The 26,029-nt window shown below is 44.1% G+C and overlaps 2 protein-coding genes across 3 annotated transcripts in view; both read right to left on the bottom strand.

The window, feature by feature from the left end:
• Positions 1-26,029, bottom strand: part of TIA1 (TIA1 cytotoxic granule associated RNA binding protein) — a 222,085-nt gene that overhangs the window by 52,732 nt on the left and 143,324 nt on the right. The window lies entirely within an intron of this gene.
• FAM136A (family with sequence similarity 136 member A) lies at positions 1,479-5,410 on the bottom strand. The gene is given in 4 exon segments (XM_050940372.1): positions 1,479-1,737; positions 4,126-4,266; positions 5,125-5,298; positions 5,300-5,410. Coding segments are annotated over 4 exon segments (600 nt in total). The 5' UTR covers positions 5,396-5,410; the 3' UTR covers positions 1,479-1,548.

Here is a 26,029-nt window from a genome sequence, read left to right as displayed (position 1 = left end):
CTCAAGCCTGCACTGCAACATGCTGCAGAATCTGATTGTGCATTTATGCTGCTGTAAATCCATTACTTTAGCAGAGAAACTCCTGATTTATACCAGGATGAGGAAGAACAGAAACAGGCTCTCTGTGTGTTTAATTAGGAATATCAGATAAAAAAGGAGGAGCGAAACCACCTATTAAAACCTTCAGTGGTTGTTCTGCAGTCTCAGGTGAGGACAGTTATTTATGCCACACTGCATGGAACAATGTACCTGGTATAACTCTTAATGATAGACTTCGGGCCCAGCACTGCTGTTCCTTACACCACTATAAATCAGGAGTAACTCCACTAAAGCCAGTAGAGTCATACTGGTGTAAAACCAGCAGGAGTGGATCATTAAGTGGCATTGGCCATTCCTTTCCAACACACCATGCTACTTCTCGTGACTCACTGGCGCTGGATGACCTTGCTCTCTTAGTAGAATTAGACACTGCAGGATTGGTGGCCTGATGAGAACAGAGGAAGTCAAGGGGCTGATTCTCCACTCAGTCACACTGGGTTTACACACAGACATATCTCCATTTATTTCAGTGGAATTACTCCTGATTTATACCAGTGTGAGTGGCAGTAGAGGCCGAAGATGTTTCAACTGCACAGACTTGACCTACCAATGCAAAAATATTCTCCCTGACTACTTCTTGTCTGGAGGAAGAAGCATTGTAAGAGAAACAGACTGATTATCTAATACATTGCATACACTCCCTATTCAACTGTTCCTTCCAAGAGCAAAAGGCACCTGCACTAGAGGGACATGGGGAACCTGTCAGTGCTAGACAATAAGTTCTGCAGATGTGACAGCAGCTGAGAAAGAGAAAATCCTGTCCCCCTGTTCACAACAGCCTGGAAAACAACTGAGGCAGGGACACTGGACCTTAGAACTCTAGGGCATCAGTTCAAACCCAACCCAGTGATAGTTTCACTTCAAATCCTCCTAGTCCCTCACATCACCACCATGAAAAGGACATGGAGACTGGACTTTGTGAACCAGATCCTCAGTGGGTTTACACTGGCACAGCTCCACTGACACTAACGGAGCTACACTGATTTACATCTGCTGAGAATCTGGCCCTTAACTCCTGAAGGGCACTATTGAGGCATATTGGTTAGGCAGCACTGGGGAAGCTTGCATTGCTGTTATACCTTCAGGCTCCAGGCCTGTTAAACTGGTGCCTTCCAGCAGCTCTACATTCACCAGGGATGTCAAGGTCAGTGGAGGACACTGCTATTATCAGCACGGTCTGTATATACACTAACCATTAATCCTTTGAAGACTGGGGCAAAGTCACTAGTCTATCCTCTCCACAACTGGTGGCGCTCAAATCAGCCCCAGACCACCAAGCCCTTAAACCAAACCAGCTCTTGAATGGACCACTGCAATACTTGGAAAATACAAAATCACCCTTGTCATCCATTTTCATTCCTCAATTTCCAACACGAATCTCCGTGTGCATGTCTCTCTTTTAATAGGAACTACACGTCTCCCTCTCTCTCTCCCCAAACAGACACAGCTTTATTGTGCAATGGCCGCCAGAGTCTCCTTCATTTTCTTGGTCATGCTGGGGATGAGATGCACGTGATCGTCCACGCACTTTGTCACGCAGCTCTCCAGCTGTTGTTTCACCTGCTGCTCCTTGCTTCCTGAATCCAGGGAATCTTTGGCTTTGTCATTACAGTGCATCGTGCAGCGAGCCAAACGGTCCTGCAAACGGGAATTCCAGACAGTTAGAGTTCATGCAGCTGCGAGCAAAATGCATTGGGTGGCGGAGTGGCTGGACAAATGAGCTCTTATCCACTTCTTAGATGGCAGGCTGTCATGCCTTTGGACACAGAACAAAATTATTTCTAATGAGAGGGGATGCATGGCAGAAGAATGAAGCTTGCTGCGGGCTGGAAGTCGATCACCATTTGCAATGAGACCTCCAAACTCATTTTGCTTAGGTTATCCAACAGCTATCAGATGCTGTGTGGTGGTCTACATGCAATAAGTTAGGCAGGATGTGTCAGCCTAGCTCCTTGATTCAAGGCCAGAAGGGACCATTGTGATCATCTAGTCTGACCTCCTGTACAACATAGGCCAGAGAATGCCCCAAAATAATTCCTAGAGCAGAGCTTTCTGCAAAACATCCAATCCTAATTTAAAATTGTCACGGATCTATCAAAACTCTTGGTAAGTTGTTCCAGTGGTTAATTACTCTCACTGTTCCACGTGGCTAGCAGTTTACATGGAGACTGAGGACTGAATGATGTGTATTTGACACAGGACATTTCACTTCTAGGGCAGTGGTCCCCAACCTTTTCGTCTGGACCACTGCGGCGGTGGAGCATCCGCTGAAATGCCGCCAAATTTCAGCGGCATTTCGGCAGCAACGCCTCTCGATGACGCTGCTTGCCGTCGACAAGCGACGTCATCGAGAGGAGTCTCCGCTGAAATTCGGGAGTGACACCTCTTGATGACGTCACTTGTCAACGGCAAGTGGCATCATCGAGAGGCATCCCTGCCAAAATTTGGGGGCGACGCCCCTCGATGACATCACTTGTTGGCAACAAGTGTCGTCATTGAGAGGTGTCCCCGCCGAAATGCCACTGAAATTCAGCGGCATTTTGGCGGATGCTCTCCCGCGGTCCAGGATGCGGGCGCATTAAGACGCCCCTGCGGGCGCCATGGCACCCATGGGCACTGCATTGGGGACCACTGCTCTAGATCATCAGTAATAACCAAGCTCAGGTTGGTAGCAGCTTAGAGATATTGCAATGGCTGCATGATGGTCTATGGGAAATATGCTTGGTGGGTCTCAGCCCAGTTCCTAGTAGGCGTCTTCCCTGCACAAAAAAAGCTGTACCTAGGGTGACCAGATGTCCTGATTTTATAGGGACAGTGCTGATTTTTGGGTCTTTTTCTTATATAGGCACCTATTACCCCCTATCCCCTGTCCCGATTTTTCACATTTGCAGTCTGGTCACCCTAGCTGTACCACTGCTGGGACCTCTATTGAGATTCTCAGGAGACAAATATCAGGGGTAGCCGTGTTAGTCTGGATCTGTAAAAGCAGCAAAGAATCCTGTGGCACCTTATAGACTAACAGACGTTTTGGAGCATGAGCTTTCATGGGTGAATACCCACTTGTCAGATTCGACGAAGTGGGTATTCACCCACGAAAGCTCAAGCTCCAAAACGTCTGTTAGTCTATAAGGTGCCACAGGATTCTTTGCTGCATTCTCAGGACAGAGGCCCTTGCAGATCACATTGTTCTATGACCCCAAATGCCACCCTTCTGAAGCAGGATGGAGTCAAATTCAATTGTGTGGCAAAGACAGAAAGGACGGTCCTGTCGTTAAAACATGGGAGACCTGAGTATAAGTCCCCGCTTGGCCACAGACATCCTGTGTGATCTTGGGCGAATGACTCTGTGTGCGTCAGTTCCCAATCTGTAAACTGAGACGAGCACTGCCCTACCTCCCAGGGTGTTGTGAAGGGAATGTGTGAACAGACTGGGAGGCTCTGAGATACAATGGTAATGGGGCCATCAAAATACCTTAGATAGATCAAAGCTTTCCCTCTGCCCACTCCATAAGTGCTCCAAGAACTCCCACCTGCTCCAGCCTCCCTGCTTTCAGACTAGCACCTTTCACCAGCACTAGAACTGGAGCACTGGAAAAAAAAATCTATCCTAACGAGACACACGTTCTCTTTGCAGGAGGTTCTCCTTCCTGATGACCTGAGCTTTCAAGCCTCCTGCTGCATAATGAGCCTGGATTTAACATAGAGCAGAACCCTGAGGCTCCAATACCCCCCTCCCTCACAGCATTCTCTTCTCCAAAATGAGATGCCCCGTTCATGTTACCCTCTGCTTGGGTGCATCCCCTTGTGTCCCGATTACTTCTGAAACAGGGTTTGGCACAGCACTGACTCGCCCCACATCCCAAACCCATGCTCATCCACGGCAAACCTCTGCACATGTCTTGAGACTAAATCGGGATTAGTTTCCACAGGGATTTGGGGCCCAATAGACTGCCACTGTCGATGCTATTTCCCTATGGCATGTCAGTGCTAACCCGCACTGGGGTCCATTGGTCACCTTCTCCGCACCTGAAACCTCTCCAGTTCTTTGGTAACGACGGCCTGGGCCTGGGCCAGGGGCGCGTGGCAGCGCTCGATGCAATGGTGCACCTGCTGCATGGAGGCCGTGTTATTCTCGCAGCAGCCGGCGCTGCATCGAAACATGTTACCCTGCAAAGAGTGGGAGAGAACACTGGCTGGGATTGGGTTGCAGGCTCTGTGGAGCCAAAGGCTGGGCTTTTCCAAAGCTGTTGCCTGTAGCAACACAAATCCAAACCCCACACTCCCAATACACATACCCCATCCAGTGGGGGCCTGGGCATATAGTGCAGACCTGCCAACCAGATCTGTTTGGCTTTGACCCCCAACTCTCCTTGAGCATAGCACTGACCCACCCACCCCAATCTGGTGAAGGGGCCAGATCCCTGCTCACACACTTCAGCGAGCCTGGGGACACAGCTCACTGACCCCTTCCCCCAGGGTTGCTCTACATACACACGTACACAAGGGGGGTGGGGAGCCCAGGCTCACTGGTTTCCTCCTCCCATTACCAGAAGGCCCCAGGCCCCCAGGGTAGGTATTGCAATGGGTCAGAAAGCAGGGTGCTAATGCGGGCTGTTGGGGGGAAAGATGCAGGAAGATGTGGGGAGCAGTAAATGGGGGAGCTGCTGCACACCCACCCCAATTCGGTGAGGGGCCCAGATCCCTGTTCACACACGTCACCCGGCCTGGGGGCACAGCTCACTGACCCTTCCCCCAGGGTCCCTCTACATACACACAAGGGAAGAGAGAGGCCCAGGCTCACTGGTTTCCTCCCCCCATTACCAGAGGTGCCAAGCCCCCCAGGGCCGGCATTGCAATGGGTCAGGAAGCAGGGTGCTAATGGGGGCTGTTGGGGGGGACAAGAGCAGGTAGATGGGGGGCAGTAAATGGGGGAGCTGCTGGGGCGGGCAGCACAGAAAAGGGGGTGCGGGGAGGGGCCAGTGGGTCAACCCACCCCATCTCCCCGCATCCTCCCCTCTCCGTTACCTGCATCTTCCGGATGTTCTCCCGCTCCAGCCCCTGTACCATGCTGTCGATGGCCTCCTGCATCCTGCTCTGCTGAGCCTCAGCCATGCCGCCCGCCCGGCAGCGCCCACATGGGCCAGAGGACACCGGCCGCCCCCTGCGTTCACTTCCCGGGTCAGCGCAGCCCGGCTGGGGGGAACAGCGGCCTCTGGTGCCCAGCTGGGGGCATTGCAAGCCTGGGATCCCCCTGTCTGCCTCTGCTCAGAGACTCGCTCACCCACCGTCTACACATCACCAGCGCGTCTCGTGTCACACTCGTGCTCAGGCACGTGCGACAGACAGATAGATAGAGGTGGGTGGATGGGGATAGATATATAGATAGATGTGGTGTATGAGGATAGGTAGATAGCTAGATCAAGGCGGGGGTGGATAGACAGACAGACGAGGAGTGTCTGGAGATAGAGAGAAGCAAAGGATGGAGATGGCAGGAAGATTTGATCCCATCTGATCCCATCCAGTAGAGGGCAGCGGTACACAAGCCAGCCAATTATAGTATGTCAAGTGAGAACAGATGAACCCCTGCAGGCCATTAAGAAGAAAAATACCATTGTCCTTGTAATGGAAAAGCTTTCACACCAAGTTTGTACACAAGAGAAACACCAAAAAGAGGATGGGTATCTAGAAATGCCAGGCTGGAAGGGACCTCAAAAAGTCATCAAGTCCAGTCCCCTGCGCTGAGGCAGAACAATGTAAACCTAGACCATCTCTGACAGGTGTTTTTATCCAGCTTGTTCTTTAAAACGTCCAATAATGGGGATCCCACAACCTCCTTTGGAAGCCTGCTCCAGTGCTTAACTATCCTGATAATTAGAAAGATTTTCCTAATATCTACCCTAAATCTCCTTTGCTGCAGCATAAGCTCATTACTTCGTGTCCTACCTTCCAGTAGACATGGAGAACAATTGATCATAGTCCTTTTTATAACAGCCCTTAATGTGTCTGAAGACTACCAGAGCTCTCCTCAGCCTTATTTAAAGACTAAACATGCCCAATTTTTTAAACCCTTCCCCATAGATCAGGTTTTCTAAACCTTTTATCATTTTTAGCTCTCCTCTGGACTCTCTCAGATCTGTCCACATCTTTCCTAAAGTGTGGTGCCCAGGACTGGACACAATTCTCCAACTGATACTTGGTGCTTGTAGAGTAAAATTCACTCTTGGGCAGAGGCCCAGCACAATGCCTATGCACCCGATATGTCCCACTTAAGCAAAGTGACTAAAAGTATTGCTAGCATGTGTGGTATTCTTCTGTTCCAAGGATGTAAGTGGTGCATAAGCCTCAGACTGGCCTGAGACATGACTGTACATTTCACCCATAAACTTGAGTTATACTAAGAAAGCTTACTGACATTATTCAAATGATGCTTGTAACATGAAGAGAGGCATGTGCCTAAGTGATTTGCTGAATCAGGGCCATAATGAACAAAATATAGAAACACCGCTAGGATACCAAAGATGTAACACTGATGTTTGTGGAAAACTGTTTACACAGCTGCCGTTAGTGGTCCCAGAATAACACTAGAAATTCGCCAGTAATAAGATCCCACAACTCCGTAGCTCAGATGTTCAAGTTTCTTGGAAAGGAAAACAGCACTGTCTGGTTGTGGATGAAACAGAAAACTGGATTCCATGCTGTCAAAATATTGCCTGTTCTGGGGGCCCACGGTAAATAAAAAAGCCCTAGGACCACTTTCTGCTGCAGATCCACCACTGCATTAAATCCTTAACAGGTTTTTGAGGGAAAAGTCATTCATTATTATGCTTTCAAAGTACTTGCCTCCAATAATGTGACCCTATCATTCCAAAATCAGTGATTACTTTGGACAACATAGCTTGGATATAAACATCACCCCAAATTCCCAGAAAACACAATTTGCTTGTTTGGGTCTTTACAGCCAAGATTTTGATCAATAGCTCTTTTAACATTGACATATCCCGCCAGCCCAGTCCCTATGAAATCATAAACATGCCAAGATTGATAGGGATATTGTAGTAGTTATTTACACAACACACGAAGTTTGCCAGTAAACAAACATTCATCATTTTTATTCTCCAAAATCATACAAACAACAATACTGTTAGAGACATGGGCCTGAACGAAGACAAAAGATCTCAAATTCTAACTGAACGTTGGGGAAGTTCAGATCTCCCACAGACCTTTGTGTGCCCAACCAAACCCCCAAGCTGAAGAAGTTCGGATGTGGATCCTAACTTCATTGCATTAATGCTTCTCTGCTCTTGAACCATGCCAGAAAGCAGTTCCTGAACTTTCCAGTGTTTCATTCTGGTCTCAGGGGAGCCTAAGATGAGGTGACTTTTGAAAATGTAGGGGAATTTATGGATTCATCTGTAGGATCTGAACTCAACTGCTTCTGGATACATGTTCAGTCTGAAACTTAGAAAATTCAGAAAAGTTATTTAAGCTGCATGCACTGAAGAGAGTTTTTCCGGGCAAATGTGAGAGACGGTATCAGGATATTGCCTAAACTGGGCACACAAATGATGAGAATGAATAATGACTCTCATTCTGCTTCTGCTGAATGCAATCCCTATTGTCAAATGCAAAGAGATGTCTACCCACCATAACACAAACCCTCATTTTCTGAGCTGAAATGATGGACACAGGAAGTATGTTGGGGGCAAGTGAGGAATGGGACATGTGGTCAGAGTGCAGTGTAATCTAGTTATCTTCAGTTGGTGCAAGGTCCCTTAGGGACCACAGCCAAGTGGATCAAATTACAGCAGCCACTATGCTGCTCTAAGATGCCCCAGGGCTATGACTGGGGCAGCATATGAGAGAGTTGTAGCTGATTCCCTGACAGTCAGGTTAGGCACAGCAGAGAACCTTGCTCTTTATTTTCAAACAGGTAGACGTCTGGCTCTGGATCACAATTGCTACTAGTGCATTGCACATTACAGTCATTTGCCTATGTGAATGTTCCTTTTTTGATTGAAAATAGTTAAAAATACCTCTCCTATTCAATGCAATACTGATATTTTAATTCTTTACCAAGTGAATCATCCAAACTGTGGTACAAAAGAAATCAGATCCGTATTTCATGATTTTTCTTCATGACTATACTCCAGAAATTTCTTAATATACAAACGCTATTTCCCTGTAATAACAAAATGCCCTTCAGCTGTCCATTATCTCGCTGAAAGATTCTTTTTGGTTGGGAATTTCAAAAGAACCTAAGGAGACCAAGATGCCCCAATTCCATTGAATTAATCTGACATCAGTTTGTCCTTTCCTTTCCCGTTTTGTTTCAATGGAAAAGGTAAATGAAATCCAAGTCCAGGAAGTGCTCTATTAAGCCAAATGCAGTAGTGGGTGAAAAGAAAATCTTGTTTGCTGTGTCTTTTGGCTCATTTTAAATGGAATGCTAACACTCTGCCAAAGACTGTTAAAAATAGAAAATAGCCAGCATTAAAGCCAGGCTCCTGCTTTTCTGAGTGGGTGGGGAGATTTGTAGGCTCATTTATTAATATAACCTTTTTGGTTGATCAGTGTAGCAATTTCCTATCTTGGAACAGCACATTATACATGAAAAGGACATTGAGTAACTTTAACAGTAAACATGGGATGCCATCTGTAGAAGCCACCATCTTCCTTTCTTAACTCTTTCATTCCCATGGTAGATGCAACTTCCACATTTTAGACAAAATTGTGCTTTCACATACATCAACTGGGCCAAGCGTCAATGAAGCTTTGCCGATTTACACCAACTGGAGATCTGGTATGTCTATTTCAGTGGTGTTGCACAGGCATCATTTACTTCAGGGCAAAAGGAATGTAAAATTCTTCCAAATCAAAATAGTAGTATTTTGCACCCTCTTTACACCAGTGTAAATGGCTTGCACAAGGGCAGAGCACTGGTAAACTGGGCTGAAGATACTTACATTCTAAAACACGGTGTGGTCTGGGCAAGATATTTTAAGTGCTGTGTCTCATCTGTATAATGGACATAATACAAGACTGTTGGTGTAATTAGTGTTTGTGTAGTGTTTTCTAGCTATAAAATATTAGTCTCATGCTGCAGAACTTGAAGCCAGAACTGTACTCACCCCAAAGCTAGAGATATATTTGATCCAAAGTTTTAGCTTGTCCCGTTACCAAGATCTGGGCTGATGTTCATGTCCGTGTCTAGTTACTATTGTTACACCCCAGCTAATACAGGCAGAAGCCCTAAGGTCCCTAATGATGTCAATTGAAGAGAGTGATGGGAGAATGCTATGTTTTTATGTATCTTCTACAGACAGAAAGACTTATTTATCTGTCATCCCTGAGTTTCAAAGCACTTTACAGACATTAATGAATGAATCCTCATAAGACCCCTATGAGATAAATATTATTTCCACTGTATAGCTAGGGAAACTAAAGTATAGAATCATAAAATATCAGGGTTGGAAGGGACCTCAGGAGGTCATCTAGTCCAGCCTCCTGCTCAAAGCAGGACCAATTCCCAACTAAATCATCCCAGCCAGGGCTTTGTCAAGCCTGACCTTAAAAACATCTAAGGAAGGAGATTCCACCACCTCCCTAGGGAACTCATTCCAGTGCTTCACCACCCTCCTAGTGAAAAACTTTTTCCTAATATCCAACCTAAACTTCCCCCACTGCAACTTGCGACCATTACTCCTTGTTCTGTCATCTGGTACCACTGAGAACAGTCTAGATCCATCCTCTTTGGAACCCCCTTCAGGTAGTTGAAAGCAGCTATCAAATCCTCCCATATTCTTCTCTTCTGCAGACTAAACAATTTCCCCGGTTACACACAAAATCTGGAATTGAACCCAGATCTACAAGTTCCCCATCCTATCCCTTCATCACAAAACCATCCTCCATATAGCACTTACAAATCTTACATTCTGCAGTGTGATTTTACCGGTTCATGAGTATCACTGTATTGCACCCCCCTGCCGTGTGAAACACGGAGAAATATACCAAGTGTGATATACGACATCCTTTGGCACTTTAGTGTGCTCAAACCAGTGCAGGGTAATGAAGTGCAAAAACAGTATAATTTTTATTCTGCGCCAACTGAAAGTTTGACATGGCTAATGTAATCTCCTGCCACGATTCTGCTGTACTGTCTGCCCTTGAAAGAGTGAATCAAAATCACATTGCTAGGAAAAACTAGACAGGAACCCCACTGACTATGGTACTTATTTGATGACTTATATAAACTCATTACCAATAACTATAAAGGCCCAATCCTCTGTCCAAAAATAGCACCATAAATATGAGAAATGAACACACAGAGTGCTCCAAGACTATAACACTGGCTCTTGTTCCATAATACTACAGTGTAAGAAACATGAATGCAAATATATAGGCATTTGGTTGAAAAGCATAATTTACAAAACAATATGATATGCAGTGTACGTACGCATCTTTTAAAAATAAAAAAAAAACGGAGAAACATTCTAGTCCGTCAGAAAACACTGTTTTGTTCAAACCAAAACTTTCTGTGGAAAGTGTCATTTTGGTAAAATATTCATTTAAAAAGCGAAACATTTTAATAACATAGAAGCGCTCCATTTAGACAATTTTAGTACAGAATGTTAATTTAGAAATGACTTTTCATTTTGAAATTTAATTTTATATGATAAAAAATTAAAAATTAAATAAAAAGTCTACATTGAAACTAAATGTTTTGATTTTAATCAAAACAAGATGTTTTAACTGACATAAAATGTTATGTTTCCAAAATTCACCACTTTCCCATGAACAAAAATATATTTGGAAATGGTGGAATGTCCCACAAAACAAGAAATTCCAGTTCCTGCTCAACTCTAAAACTCTAAATCAACTGAGATATGAAACCAAGGGCTTCATTATTTAGTTGGAGTTGGTCCTGCTTTGAGCACGTGGTTGGACTAGATGACCTCCTGACAGGGCCGGTTCAAGGATATTTTGTGCCCTAGGCAAAACTTCCAGCTTGTGCCCCCCCCTGCACATCGGTTCATTGAGGGGCAAATCCCAACAAGCCTTTCTAGACCCCAGGGGCCCGCCGTGCCCAGGGGCTGCTCCCCCGACCAGGTTCCCCCCTCCCGACACCCTGAACTCCCCTGGAGTGTGCACAGCCCCCCCCCCACAAGCCTTCCCCACCCTACCCTGGTGGCCCCCCGCCCTGAGACCACTCATTGGGTTTGGGCTGCTGCAGCGGCTCGGCAGGGAGGAGCCACCTTCTGGAGGCACTGGAGCCTGAGCATCCTGCTTGCGGCAGCAGCGAGCCCCAGCCATGGAGGAGCCAGCGGGGTACAGGAGGGCAGCAGCCCTGCAAAGACGGCAGCGCGGCTAGTAGGGAGCAGCCGCACCCCTCGTTCTTCCTGTCCCGCGCACCCCTTCCCGGGGGCTCCTGCAGGCTGCAGCGGATGCATACGGGGCCGGCTCCCCATGTACCCCCTGTCGCCGTGCTCAGGCTCTGCAGCTTCCAGGAGTGTGAGCCACTGCCGCCGCTGCCCCTCCCGGAGCAGGCTCAGGGCTCTGCGCCCCAGTGGCTCACATGCCCGGGAGCCGCAAAGCCCGAGTATGGCGAGGGAGGGGCTGGGAGGTGCACGGGAGCTGGGGGGTGCATGCATCTGCTGCAGCCTGCAGGAGCCTCCCTGGGGTGGGTGTGCCAGGCCGCAGCCTGGGCAGGAGGTGTTATATCCTTGGGGGCAGCCGGTTTAGGAAGAAATCACTTGAGGCCAGACAGCAGACAGCTAACAAAACTACCATTTATTTACAGACACAGAGCTTGCCTAACCGGCCAAAGCTGGCTGGGCTATCCCCTAATAATCTAACTCAGTTGCCATAGGAACAAAAACCATGACAACCAAATACACAACATATTCCTCCCCCTAATAAGAATATCCCCTAAATAAAACACACACTAGACTAGAGAAGGAGGGTAGACTGCCTCCATTCCTGGCTAAACCCTGGGGATTATTTTGCCCCATAACCATGGGTTCGCCTTAGCTAAAGATCCAGCCGATGAGGAGGCCTTCTGTCTCTAGGTGGATTACGGCGAACTTCTGGTGTTGTTGCACCCGAAAGTACCATGGGCTCAGGGTCCGCAGCACGAACAGGTGAAGAGGTGGTATCAGCTCGTGCTGGGCAAAGGGGTATCTCAGCCGCCGGCAGTAATGGAAGAGAACAGTCAGGAACAGGTGATTCATGATTCGGTGTCTCACCAGAAGAGGTGAAGTCAGACCACTCAGCTGCAGATGCATCCTGAGGACTGGCATGACCTGGCAACAGCTGATCTACATGTCGCCGCCATGTAAGATTCTCTGCATCCGGACTGTGTAGGAAACAGGTCCTGTCTGAGTGATGATCGTGGCAGGGACCCATTTAGCTCTGGAAGTATAATTCCGAGCCCAAACTGGCTGTCCCGGGCTAAAGGTTCAGTCTTTTGCTCTGGGTGTCCATCTGATGACTTGATATTGCTGCTGATGTTGCACAATTTGTCGGAGTTCAGAAGGTTTCAGCAGATCAAAGCAAGCGCGCAGCTGTCGTCCCACCATTAGAAAGGCCAGGGATGCCTGGGTCGTAGCATGAGGTGTGTTTCTGTAGGAATGTAAGAAGGTATCCAGATGCTTCTGAATGGAGTGTTGTCCCCTTGCTGATTTCAAAGCGTGTTTCATTGTCTGCACAAATCTTTCAGCTAATCCATTGGTGGATGGATGATATGGTGCTGACGTAATGTGGTGTATCCCATTTGCCTTCAGAAAATTTTGAAACTCCTGAGAGATGAACTGCGGTCCATTGTCGCTCACAAGTTGTTCTGGCAGACCGAAACGACTAAAGAGTCCCCGTAGTTTTTGGATAGTACTCTCTGCACTACTGGACTGCATTATAGAGACTTCTGGCCATTTAGAATGGGTATCTACTGCCACCAAGAACATCCTTCCTTCAAGGGGGCCAGCGAAGTCAATGTGAATACGTTGCCACGGGTTTTCAGGCCAGTCCCATGGGTGTAGGGGTGCCCACTGGGGTGCATTCCTCACACTCTGACATGACATACAAGCTTTTGCCTTCTTTTCAGTAGCACTGTCCAATCCAGGCCACCAAAAATAGCTTCATGCAATTTCCTTCATGCGCACTATTCCACAGTGACTGGAATGTAGCTGTTCTAACATCTGTGATCTCAGTGGTGGTGGAATAATGACACATCTCCCCGCAACAAATAACCAGATTGGACCGATAATAGCTCCGTCCTTCTGGACATGTAGGTAACAAGGTCGGGTGAGACCAGAGAGGTTTGTCGAGATTTTCCATGCATCACCAGATCCATAACTTGGGACAATACTGGGTCAACGCGAGTTGCCTTCTTTATCTGAGTAGCAGTGATGGGTGTATTCTCTACCTGTTCAAAGTAGAAGATTTCCTTTTGGGCACTATCTTGATGTTGGACCGGCAACCTTGAGAGGCCATCTGCATTGCCGTGCAGAGTGGATTTCCGATATTTGATTTCATATGGGTGTGCTGAAAGTAACAATGCCCAGAATTGCATATGACTAGCAGCTAATGGGGGAAGGTTTTTAAGTCTAAAGTTTAAACCTCTAGCGACTAGGGGTCGGCAACCTTTCAGAAGTGGTGTGCCAAGTCTTCATTTATTCACTCTAATTTAAGGTTTTGCGTGCCAGTAATACATTTTAATGTTTTTAGAAGGGCTCTTTCTATGTCTATACTATATAATTAAACTATTGTTGTATGTAAAGTAAATAAGATTTTTAAAATGTTTAAGAAGCCTCATTTAAAATTAAATTAAAATGCAGAGCCCCACTGTGGCCAGGACCGGGGCATTGCGAGTGCCACTGAAAATCAGCTCACATGCCATAGGTTGCCTACCCCTGCTCTAGCCACCCAAAATGTTTAGTAGAGGAAGTGCAGTCGAATGGCAGGGCAATGGGTCTGAAAAGCAGGACTCCTTGATCTAGCCCCAGCTCTGCTGTATGACCGTGGGGCAGGTTGCTTGGCCTCTCCGTGGTTCATTGTATTACCTGTAACTTGGGTGTGATAACACTGACCTAATTCTCAGGCGTGTTTTGCACCTTGCTTTCATGTTTAACTACTTTGAGACGTTAAAGTGAAACATTTCAAGGGCAAACCCTTCTTTGTAAAAATTTGCCACGCTGCTTGTCAGTTCTTTCCTCAACAGGAGACTAGTTTTGGGGGATCACAGATGCTTCAAAACAACGTTGTCTTGGTTTCCTAGGCATGGAGCATATTGCATCTACATTCTCCTTCAGTATCCCTGTAGGCCAGTGTCATAAACAGATAGTTAAGGGTTAATGTCTCTTTTACCTGTAAAGGGTTAAGAAGCTTAGTAAACCTGGCTGACACCTGACCAGAGGACCAATGGGGGGACAAGATACTTTCAGATCTTGGTGGAGAGAAGTCTTTGTTTGTGCTCTTTGTTTTGGGGGTTGTTCGCTCTTGGGATTAAGAGGGAGCAGACGTCAATCTAGGCTCTCCAAACCTTTCTGAATCAGTCTCTCATGTTTCAAACTTGTAAGTAATAGCCAGGCAAGGCGTGTTACTCTTATTTTTGTTTTCTCAACTTGTAAATGTTCCTTTTTTGCCGAGAGGATTTTACCTCTGTTTGCTGTAACTTTGAACCTAAGGCTAGAGGGGGTTCCTCGGGCTATATGAATCTGATTACCCTGTAAAGTATTTTCCATCCTGATTTTACAGAGATGATTTTTACTTTTCTTTCTTTAATTAAAAGCTTTCTTTTTAAGAACCTGATTGATTTTTCCTTGTTTTAAGATCCAAGGGGATTGGATCTGGACTCACCAGGGATTGGTGGGGGGAAAAGAAGGAGGATGGTTAATTTCTCCTTGTTTTAAGATCCAAGGGGATTGGATCTGGACTCACCAGGGATTGGTGGGGGGAGAAAAAGGGGGGATGGTTAATTTCTCCTTGTTTTAAGATCCAAGTGGTTCGTATCTGTGTTCACCAGGGAATTGGTGAAGTCCCTCAAGGCAACCCAGGGAGGGGAAAGTTTTAGGGGGACAGAAAGTGCTCCAGACACTGAAATTCTGGATGGTGGCAGTGTACCAGATCTAAGCTAGTAATTAAGCTTAGAAGTGTCCATGCAGGTCCCCACATTTGTACCCTAAAGTTCAGAGTGGGGAAGGAACCTTGACAGCCAGGCTATAGAGCTTGTGTTTCTGACCTCAGAAGTGAGGTTCTGTCATGGGAAACAGTAGGAGAAACAACGCTTGGAAGACTTTAGTCAAACCAAAGGTGGCCCTGTAGCAAACATTCAGGTGCCCAGACTTGTTACACTACATCAGCTCCTCCCTCATATTTTACCTTTGTGGTTTCAGGGGTATTTATTTTTTGTTCTAAGATTACCAGCATCTTGTAAGAAATATGTTTATTTGCGCATCTTTGGAAAGACAGATAGAGATGGCACCCGTTTGAGCCACAGCCAGTCAGCGTTACTATCCCTGTTTTATGGGGCAGTGACATGGCACAGGGAGCTTAAGTGATTTGCTAGGGACACACACAGAGTTAGTAGCAGAGCCAGGGACAGAACACAGCAGCCTGATGAAAAATCAAATATGTGGGAAAAAAAAATTTTTTTTAAGCAATCATCCACCCACCTCCAAATTGGGGTGGTTAAACCAAAATTAAACAAATTTCAATTTGAAACAAATTCTCATTTTAAAAATTCAGTGTCATCACCATCAAACTGGTTTAGTTTCAACTACATTGCATTTTCCAACTACATTAGTCGTGTCCCCTGCAGTGGCTTCCCTCCTCTTGTTACTAGATTAGTTTGGCATCGGATATAGAACAGTAGTGGCCCTACATCTGTAATATGGTCTTCCTGTTCACAGCTTTTGTCCAGAAAGATGCCCTGCCCTTGGGTACCTTCTCCAAATACACCTAGCACATTACCAACATCCTGCAGGTCAAGCAAATATTTGACACTCCTGAGATAAGGCCTGTTTGTTCTCCTGATTCCTCTCTAAAGACCAAGCAAGGAGCCCAGCTGGTTAGGTCAGCAGGCTGGAGAGGAGACAGGGCAGCGTTAGACACTGCTCCCGCAAACATGCATATTGAGTTCAGTATTTCCTTCGGTATCTTCTTTCTACTCACCTGGGTAAAGTCAGATCTATGCAACCAAGTTTTATCCACATGGCTTTGTCATGTGGCAGCCTGAAACCCCCCTATGTAGACTCAGCTTATACCAGCAAGTGTCTTTTTGCTGGTATAGCTTGTGTCATTCAGGGAGGGGAGGTGGCTTAAGTATACCTGGAAAAGAACTGCATCTCCACTAGGGGGCGCTGCTGGTTTAGTTATACTGGCAAAGCCTTTGTAGTGCAGACGAGCCCTAGAGCTTGCAGAATTAAGGCCCTCGATTGCTTCACGACAGAGTGATTCTGAGCTGGAAAGTCTGCAATCAGCGGAAAGCATTGTTTGGCAGAGTTCCTTCGGTGGGAACATTTGAACAGGGATCAGGCGAGCATAGTCCAGCCTCAGCTAGAGGGACTAACTGATCACCACATCTGTGGTCAGGCAGGAATATCGCCTACATCTTAGGGTTGGTCTACACTGGGGGGGAGGGCGGGGGGATCGATCTAAGATATGCAACTTCAGCTACGTGAATAGCGTAGCTGAAGTCGAAGTATCTTAGATTGAGTTACCTACCATCCTCACGGTGTGGGACTGACATCCGCGGCTCCCCGCCGACTCCGCTACCACTGTTCGCGCTGGTGGAGTTCCGGAGTCGACGGGAGCGCTTTCGGGGATCGCTATATCGCGTCTAGATGAGACGCGATATATTGATCACCGAGAAATTGATCACTACCCGCCGATACGGCAGGTAGTCTAGACGTACCCTTAGAAGCAAGGGGTTTGGTGGTGGTGTAGGGGGGTTCTCTCTTCTTTCTTCTGGAGCTCTGGGCAGGGACTGTAAGCCAGGGCTGCCCAGAGGATTCAGGGGGCCTGGAGCAAAGCAATTTCGGGGGCCCCTTCCATAAAAAAATGTTGCAAAACTATAGAATATTATATTCTCATGGGGGCCCCTGCGGGGCCTGGGGCAAATTGCCCCATTTGCCCCCCCCCAGCAGCCCTGCTATAAGCTCAGATGGGCTTACCCCTCTGCTGTCTGCTTTCTGGGTCTGTAGAGGTGGTGAGCAGGTGCGTGTGAAGCTGTACACCCCAGCTCTGCCTTGTTCGTGAGTGTCTGCAGGCTAAGGGACTGTCATGGTCCAATTCTCCACTCTGAACCTTAGCATCCTAAAGATGGGGTACCAGCATGAATTCCTCTAAGCTTAATTACCAGCTTAGAACCTGTAGCGCTGCCACCAATCAGGAATTCCAGTGCCTGGTACACTTTGGTCCCCTCAAAACCTTGCCCGGGGACCCCGCAAGACCCAGACCCTCTGGATCTTAACACAAGGAAAGCAAACCCTTTCCCCCACCATTACCTCTCCCAGACTTCCCCTCCCTCGGTTACCCTGGAAGATCACTGTGATTCAAACTCCTTGAATCACAAAACAGAGAGGAAAATTCACCTTCCTCCCTCCTTCTCTTTCCCCCTCCCAGACTCTTCCTGAGAGAAAGTAATCCCAACACAGAGAGAATGTAGCCTCTCTCTCCCCCTTCCCTCCTTTCTCCCCACCAATTCCCTGGTGAATCCAGACCCAGTCCCCTGGGGTCTCACCAGAATAAAAAAACAATCAGGTTCTTAAACAAGAAAAGCTTTTAATTAAAGAGAGAAAAAACAATGAAAATTATCTTTAAATTAAAAAAAAATGGAATAGGTACAGGGTCTTTCAGCTATAGACACTGGGAACACCCTCCCAGGCTAAGTATAAAAGTACAAATTAAAATCTTTTCAGCAAAATACCAATTTGAACTCCTCCCAGCCAAATACACATTTGAACTCCTTCCAACCAAATACACATTTGCAAATAAAGAAAACAACCATAAGCCTAACTCGCTTTATCTACCTAGTACACACTAGTCTGAACTTATAAGAGCCTGTATTGGAGAGATTGGAGAGAAACCTGGTTGCACATCTGATCCCTCTGAGCCCCCAGAATGAACAACAACCAAAACTAACAGCACAGCACAAAACTTCCCTCCCTCAAGATTTGAAAGTATCCTGTCCTCTGATTGGTCCTCTGGTCAGGTGACAGCCAGGCTTACTGAACTTGTTAACTCTTTACAGTCAAAGAGATATAAAGTATTTCTGTGCTATTAACTTTTCATATCTGTTTATGACAGGGACAGTGCCAAATACAGCTTAGTGGTGATTGACGGCCACTAAAGCTCTATGCTGATCATCTGTGCCTGGCTTCTGTTGCAAGATGCCTTTGGAAATCACACGCAGCTTCATCCAGAACCGGGATGGGACCTATGAGCTGTTTAAGTGCCTGAAGGTTGACGTGGAGAGCATCGCGGAGACGTACGGGCGCCTGGAGAAGCAGCTGATTCTCCGGCCCTTGGAACTCAAAACTTTCCTCAAAGTTGGTAAGTTTATGACAGAGGGAAGAAGTGTGAAATCAACCCAAGCAGCTGTTACCTCCTGACCGGTTCCTACAACTCTTGTTTGAGAAAAGAGCAAACTGTCATCCAGCGGTCTGAGCATACGCGGGAACAGACAGGACACCTGGGTTCATTTATGTGTGAGAAGTCCTTAGTTCTGGCCATACTGGGTCAGACCAATTGTCCATTTAGCTCAGTGGCTGGGGTCAGATGCTTCAGGCAGGGAGGGCACATGATACTCTTGGCCAATAGTTTAGGGCTGTCATTGTAAGGAAGAGCTTCTCTTTAAACGGGTCTGATGATTAAAGATGGCTGCACCTCGAAGGCCCTCGCCAACATCGGCAGTCAAGCTTCTCATGAAGAGACATTATACAGTCGCTGCTATGGACCCTGAAGAAACAAACACGCCGTTGGGGCAAACAGTGTTTGAGCCAGGTCATGGGAGTGAGGAGACAGGGATAGCTAATGATGCCTGTACTCACAGGAACAATGCAGTGGAGAAACATGAGGCCAGACCGCTGGGCCATGATTTGTTTGAGACTCCGGCCCCTGACCAAGAGAACTCAAATTAATCAAATAAAGGTCTGTATGGAGACAAGGCACACGTACGTTGTATGTAAGAATGTTCAAAGGAGTGGTTTGGCAGGGACCAATGCTCAGTTAGCTAGAGCCTTTTGGATCAAACCTACACAGAGACACATTTCAGTTGTTGTTGTTTGTTCTTTTTTAAAGCTGCCTGTGGAAGGGATCTCTTGATACACGGTCTAAAAGGTTTTTAAATCATGTTATGAAAAAGTACAAAGATGCCTTACACACATTTCTTACTGTCAATTTTTCAGCAGCTGAGCGATGGTTCTTCAGAGGACTTGGAGGTTTTGGACACCAACAGCTCCGAAGGACTGAGTGGTTTGGGCTCAATCTGTTTTTGCCCAGACACAAAACCAGACGCTCCACAGAATGCTGAAACAGTGGGGGATGCTTATTCTATAGGCCTATACTATCTAAAGTTGAGGGAGAAATTCGGTATTAAGCTCGTGCAAGTTCATAACTGTAAAACAGTGATGCGTGCAATTGTGTGAGCGGCTGTGCACGGAATCATGGGTGCACCACAGATGCCCCCAGTCAGAAGCATCATGCCTGCGTGTACTGGTCTTTAGATGATGTGAATTGTAAAATTAAAGAAATTAGCGGTAGTTTGTGTATGGAGGTAAATATCATCATCACACTGGAATACACGCTGCAGTGCCTCTGTTTAACCCAGGAACATTTAGCTCTGGGGGCAGAATTGGTAGACAAAGTGACAGAGGCCGAGGACCCAAATAGCGTTTTAGATGAAATCATCAAACTAACAGATAAATGTTTAATGCAAAATGTTAAACATCTCAAATTACAAAATCTTGCTCAGAAAAAACACTAACAGTTCGAGCATGTTTTGGGAACAAAACAGGCCATATGTAAACTCGCTTCAGTTTTCATATTATTACCCAGTTGTTGTTTTGGTACTTTAAAAAAAAACATTATTTTTAAAAGAACAGACTAGTATCTTAAACCTTTTTAGTTCACTAAACTTCTACAAAATATCCCTAAGAGGGGCCTTGTTTTGTTACAGCTCAGGCAATACTGCTTTTTCACAATAAATTTATATATATATATATATATATATATATATATATATATATATATATATATATATATATATATATATATATAATGCTTCAAATAGACCTCACTGCATACAGAATATCCTTTAAAAAGGTCGTGTTATGTTACATCTCAGTCAATTCTGTATTTTCGTGTTAAATGTTAAGAACCTTTATATAATGAAACACTGCATGTTTAGCAAGTGTTAAAAGTATGGGGGGAAAGTCAAGGGGTGAGGGTATTCTTCAGATAGCCTATCTCTAAGCTTCATGCAGTCACAAAACGGTGGTTTTTGTCATTTACAATCAGTAAATTGAATAAAATACTTGGTATAACTTTCATAAAGTATCTTTCAATACAATCTCACCATTTTTAAAAACTTTAACAGCATTTAAAAAGTTAGGAAAGAAGTCGGTGTAAAAAAACAAGCAAACTGGAGGAGTGACCCCTAGAGCAGTGGTTCCCAAACTTTAAGAACCCATGAACCCCTTTCACGAAAATACCAAATCTTGCTAACCCCCTCCTAAGTATTTCCAGTGATTTTCTCCCTTACCTGAGCATAAATTGTAGAAGCAGTGATCTTGGAAATAATTTTGGTTTTTTATGACACGCTTATTACACACTATTTATTATTACATTATTATTTATCATTACATTATTTATTTTATTACATTATGAAAACGGCAACACTTTTCCAAGATTTCACTTTTGTAGCTCTTATCACTTCGATTAAACCTCCTACATGTTTCATCAAGGAGTATCAGATGTGAAACAGCATGAAGGTATTTAAGAAGCCAGCTCAATTAAAGAGTTCCTCCCACAAGCATTTGGGTCTTGAGCAGTCCAGGTAAACAAAAAGAGCTTAAACTTATTCTGCCAGGAAGTCATGGTCCCGGGACTCGGGCTGCTGGCCGCTGTGCCCAGAGACCCTAGGGATGGCTCTGTCCGCCATTACAGAATTTTTTTCCTGAGAACCCTCTGATAGATTTCGCGAACCCCCAAGGGTTCACAAACCCCAGTTTGGGAACCACTGCCCTAGAGCCTTGCTAAGACAGACTATAGTGCATGAAGCACTGGCTAGCCTAATTAGTCTTATCTGTTTTTAAAATGTAAAGAAAGCTCCAGCTCCGGTCTGTGTTGTATTATTTTAATAAAAATCTATGGACCCAAAACAAACACAGGATCTTGTACCTGAGTCTCAGTGCACGAGTTGCAAACATTTAAAAACACAGACATTCTAATAATGCAACAAAAAAATTCATACTTAAATCTAAAAGCCCTAAGGAAATAAAAGCTTACTATAACTTTCACATGGATTTGTTAAAAAGTGGGGAGGAAAATAAACCTCTCTCTAATCCACTGGATTACAAAATAAGGGGGATATAAACTAGCTGTTACTAAGGTTCTGTGGTTTTCATTCTGGCGTGTTTTCTGCATGCTCTCTTCTTTTTTTTAATTGAAACACACATGTAAAAATGTTAAATAAAGGGCTCTGTCTTCCTATTGGCATGTCTTTTAAAATGTTTATTCCTTTACAAAACTTAATATAATTTTCACTTGTATTTGTTAAAAAGTAGGCAAAGAAGCAGCCTTCTTATCTCTGATCTACTGGTTTACAGAGGCTGTTTTTGCTGACAGCTGCTTTGCTGCAAAAGCCTGCTGTCCTTACTAAAAAACATGACCAGTGCTAGCCTAAAACCTAGAGGAAAACTTTTATAAACAGGCTTTCTGTGTTTTTAAGCCTGGGTTGTTTCTGCCGACTTACATGTTATTGAAACACCTATGCCTAAGGGGCTAAATGAAGGTATGGGTCTTCAGGTAGGCTTGGCTTTTCAAGTGTTTGTTCCTTTCCAAGCCTTTCACCTCTCTTTGTTAAAAAGTGGGAAAAGAAACAAACTTCTTTTCTCTAATCCACTGGTTAACAAAATAAGGGGTATATAAACTATCTGTTACTAAAAACCTGGGGTTTTAAACCTGGGGTGCTTCTGCCTGCTCTTTTACATGTTATTAAAACATTTATGCCAATAGGGCTAAATTAAAAAAAACAACAAAAAACTGTCTTCAGGTAGCCTGTTTTTCAAAGGGGTTGTCTTCTTTTCTAATCCACTACCTTCAAAAGGCTGTTTCAAGTGGTTCTCACTAAAAACCTTGGGGAAAAACTTTCTTAGTAAGGGTTTTGTGGGTTTAGGTCTGGGGCGCTTCTGCATGCTCTTTTTTATTGAAACACTCCTATAAATAAAGGAATGTGTTTTCAGGTAGGGTTGTTATTTCATCTATTTATTTAATAAGTGAGGTTTAGACATTACTTTAAAAAACTCATTTTAAAATGTCAAGTATCAGAGGGATAGCCGTGTTAGTCTGGATCTGCAAAAGCAGCAAAGAGTCCTGTGGCACCTTATAGACTAACAGACGTTTTGGAGCATGAGCTTTCGTGGGTGAATACCCACTTCGTCATTTTAAAATGGTTATAGCATGTGTTGTTCAGCTTTTGTAACAGGGTCCTTGGTTGTTTAGATAAAAGCAGAGCAGGGCTTTGCTGCAGCTTCATAGTTTTTACTAAAAAATAACCAATGTTAGTCTAAAACCTAGGGGAAAACTTTTTTATCACTATACATTACTTTTATAAACAGGTTTTTTGTGTTTTTAAACCCTGAACTGTTTCTGCATACTTACATATTATTAAAACACTTATGCACAAGGGGCTAAATAAAAAATGTGCCTTCATATAGGCTTGTCTTTTCAAGTGTTTATACCTTTACAAGACTTTCACCTCTCTCTTTTTTAAAAAGTGGGGGGAACAAACAAACTTATTCTCTCTAATCCATTTGTTTACAGAATAAGGGGAATATAAACTGGCTGTTACTAAGGACCTGGGGTTTTAAACCTGGGGTGTTTCTGCCTGCTCTATTTTATTACAACACACCTGTAAATAAAGGCCTGTGTCTTCATATAGGTTTGTCTTTTCAAGTAATTATACTTTGCAAAACTTAATGTAACTTTTACTTGCATGTGTTAAAAATTTGGGGAAGAAGCAGCCTTTTTATCTCTGATCCACTGGCTCACAGACGCTGTTTTTGCTGACAATGGCTTTGCTAAAAAAGCCTGCTGTTTCAAATTGTGCTTACTAAAAAATAACCCATGTTAGTCTAAAACTATTTTGTCACTATACATTACTTTTGTAACCCGGGGTTTTTTCTGCATGCTCTTTTTTTATTAAAACACTTATGTCAAGGGGGCTAAATAAAGAAATGTGTCTTTAGATAGACTTGTCTTTTCAAGTGTTTATTCCTTTACAAGCCTTTCACCTCTGCTTGTTAAGAAGTGGGAAAAGAAACAAACTTCTTCTCTCTGATCCACTGGTTTACAAAATAAGGGGTATATAAACTGTCTGTTACTAAAAGCCTGGGGTTTTAAACCTGGAGTGCTTCTACCTGCTCCTTTTTTTTATTACAACACATACAAAAGGGATACAAAGGTTTGTCTTTTCAAGTAATTATACCTTTGCAAAACTTAATGTAACTTTTACTTGTTTGTTAAAAAGTTTGGGGAAGAAGCAGCCTTCTTATCTCTCTGATCCACTGACTCACAGAGGCTGCTTTGCAAACAGGCACTTTGCTGCAGCTTTACATTGTTTTTACTAAAAAAACAACAAACAAACAACCCCTGTTAGTTTAAAACCTAGGGGAAAACTTTTAAAAATTGTTTGTTACTAAAAGCTTATGGTTATAACTTTTATAAAAACCTCTCTGCCTGCTCTTTTTCATTGAAATACTTATGCCAAGGGGGCTAAATAAAGAAATGTGTCTTCATTTAGGCATGTCTTTTCAAGTGTTTATTCCCTTAAAAGCCTTAGTATAACTTTCACTTCTATTTGTTAAAAAGTGGGGGAAGAAGCAATCTTCTTGTCTCTAATCCACTGGTTTACAAAATAAGGGGAATATAAACCGTCTGTTACTTAAAACTTGTGATTTTAAACCTAGGGTGCTTCTGTCTGATCTTTTTTTTATTACAACACATACAAAAGGGATGTGTCTTAGGTTTGTCTTTTTAAGTCATTATACCTTTGCAAAACTTAATGTACCTTTAACATGTGTTTGTTAAAAAGCAGCTAAAGAAGCAAACTCCTCTGTGATCCACTGTCTCACAGGAGCTTTGCTGCAGCTTCATATTGTGCTTACTAAAAAATAACAAGTTAGTCTAAAACCTAGGGGAAAAACTTTTTAAAATTGTGTGTTACTAAAAGCTTATGGTTTTAACTTTTATAAAAACCACTCTGTAAAAGGGCTACATGGTGGGAAAAATGGTGGGGGTCTGTTTCTTTAGATAAGAATAAAACAGTTAAAAGGGAGGGGGAGAGAGGAGGGGAGGGAAAAGAAGAGGGAGATGGCTCTTGTTTAAAATCTTGGGGCTCTAGGATTGGTTCAGGAAAACGAATTCTATGAGACAGTTCTAGAACAAACTCTGATTGGGCCGATCCAAAGGCAGTGATAACAAGTCTGAGAGGATCTGAACCAAAGAAGTTGCCTCATTCTACAGAAAGACTTGGAAGGTAAAATTTTTCTCTCTCTCTCTTTCTGATTCAACCATGTTGTCTGTCTATCTTTGCCCTTTGCAAAGGGGCTCTCTTTTCTCTTTTCTTGCCCTGTTCTTTCTTTTAACCTCTCTTTTTTTCTTAACCTACTCTGATACTGAATGCTTTTCTATTCAATTTTTTACCATGTGCTTACTAAACAGACTCTGCCTGCTTCTCTGTTTCTTATTCTCTCTCATTCTGATTCCACCATGTGCTTTTCTTTTTGTTCGGTTCTTTCTTTTAGCCTCTCTTTTTTCTTAACCTACACTGGTATTGAATAGTTTAAACACATTTTTTATTCACTTTTTACCATGTGCTTACCAAACAGGCTTTGCCTTAGTAAATTCCTTTCTTAAACCTAGTTTTTAATGTTTTTAAAGGCTTTTTTCTTAACCTACCCTGATAGTAAATAGTTTAACTGTGTTTTTCATAGACACCTTTTATAGTTTTTGGCTATGGGCTTACTAAACAGGAGGCCTTAATAAATTCCCTTTTTTGGCTCTATGGGTTTTTTTAAAACCTAGTTTTTAATATTATTTAACTCTTTTCTTAAACTAACCCTTTAAAAACAAAAATTTCCTTTTTTCTTTACGTTCTATCTTTCTATTCTTAAATAACCTACCAGACTAGGTCATTACCATCCTCTCTCCTTATTCAATCACATCCAATAACCTTTCTTTCCTTTTTTTCCTCTAAACCTTACTCAAACTTTCTTTTTTCATCTTTTAACTCTCTCACTCTCTTCTTTCAACCTTTTTCTCTCAATGTGTGTTTGTGCTTTGATACACAACACTTCCCCTAGTCACACAACCACACAATTTTTTTCAAAATGGCCGACAGCACCAAACTTTGGTGCCAACGGAAATAGGGTGGGAGGGTGGGACATAAGCCCTAAATGGGATGTGGAAACCTGTCAAAAATGCATGGTGATGAATGCTATCAAGCAGTATACTACTCATGGCAGTGCAGAATATAGCCGAAGTATTTACATTGCTGAAGGTTTTGAACAGGAGACTACAAATCCCATGCTGCATCAAGTTAAAGGCACGTTGGTACAGTCTGCTATTTAACAAAATCCCAGTATGTTCAGTGCATGGTGAAAGTACCCTGAAAAATGAACACATGAAGCTGGGAATGCTAAATGCTGTCATTGGG

Source organism: Gopherus flavomarginatus, chromosome 2 (genome assembly GCF_025201925.1).
Source record: "Gopherus flavomarginatus isolate rGopFla2 chromosome 2, rGopFla2.mat.asm, whole genome shotgun sequence".
NCBI lineage: Eukaryota > Metazoa > Chordata > Testudines > Testudinidae > Gopherus > Gopherus flavomarginatus.
This window is presented reverse-complemented; position numbering and strand designations above follow the sequence as displayed.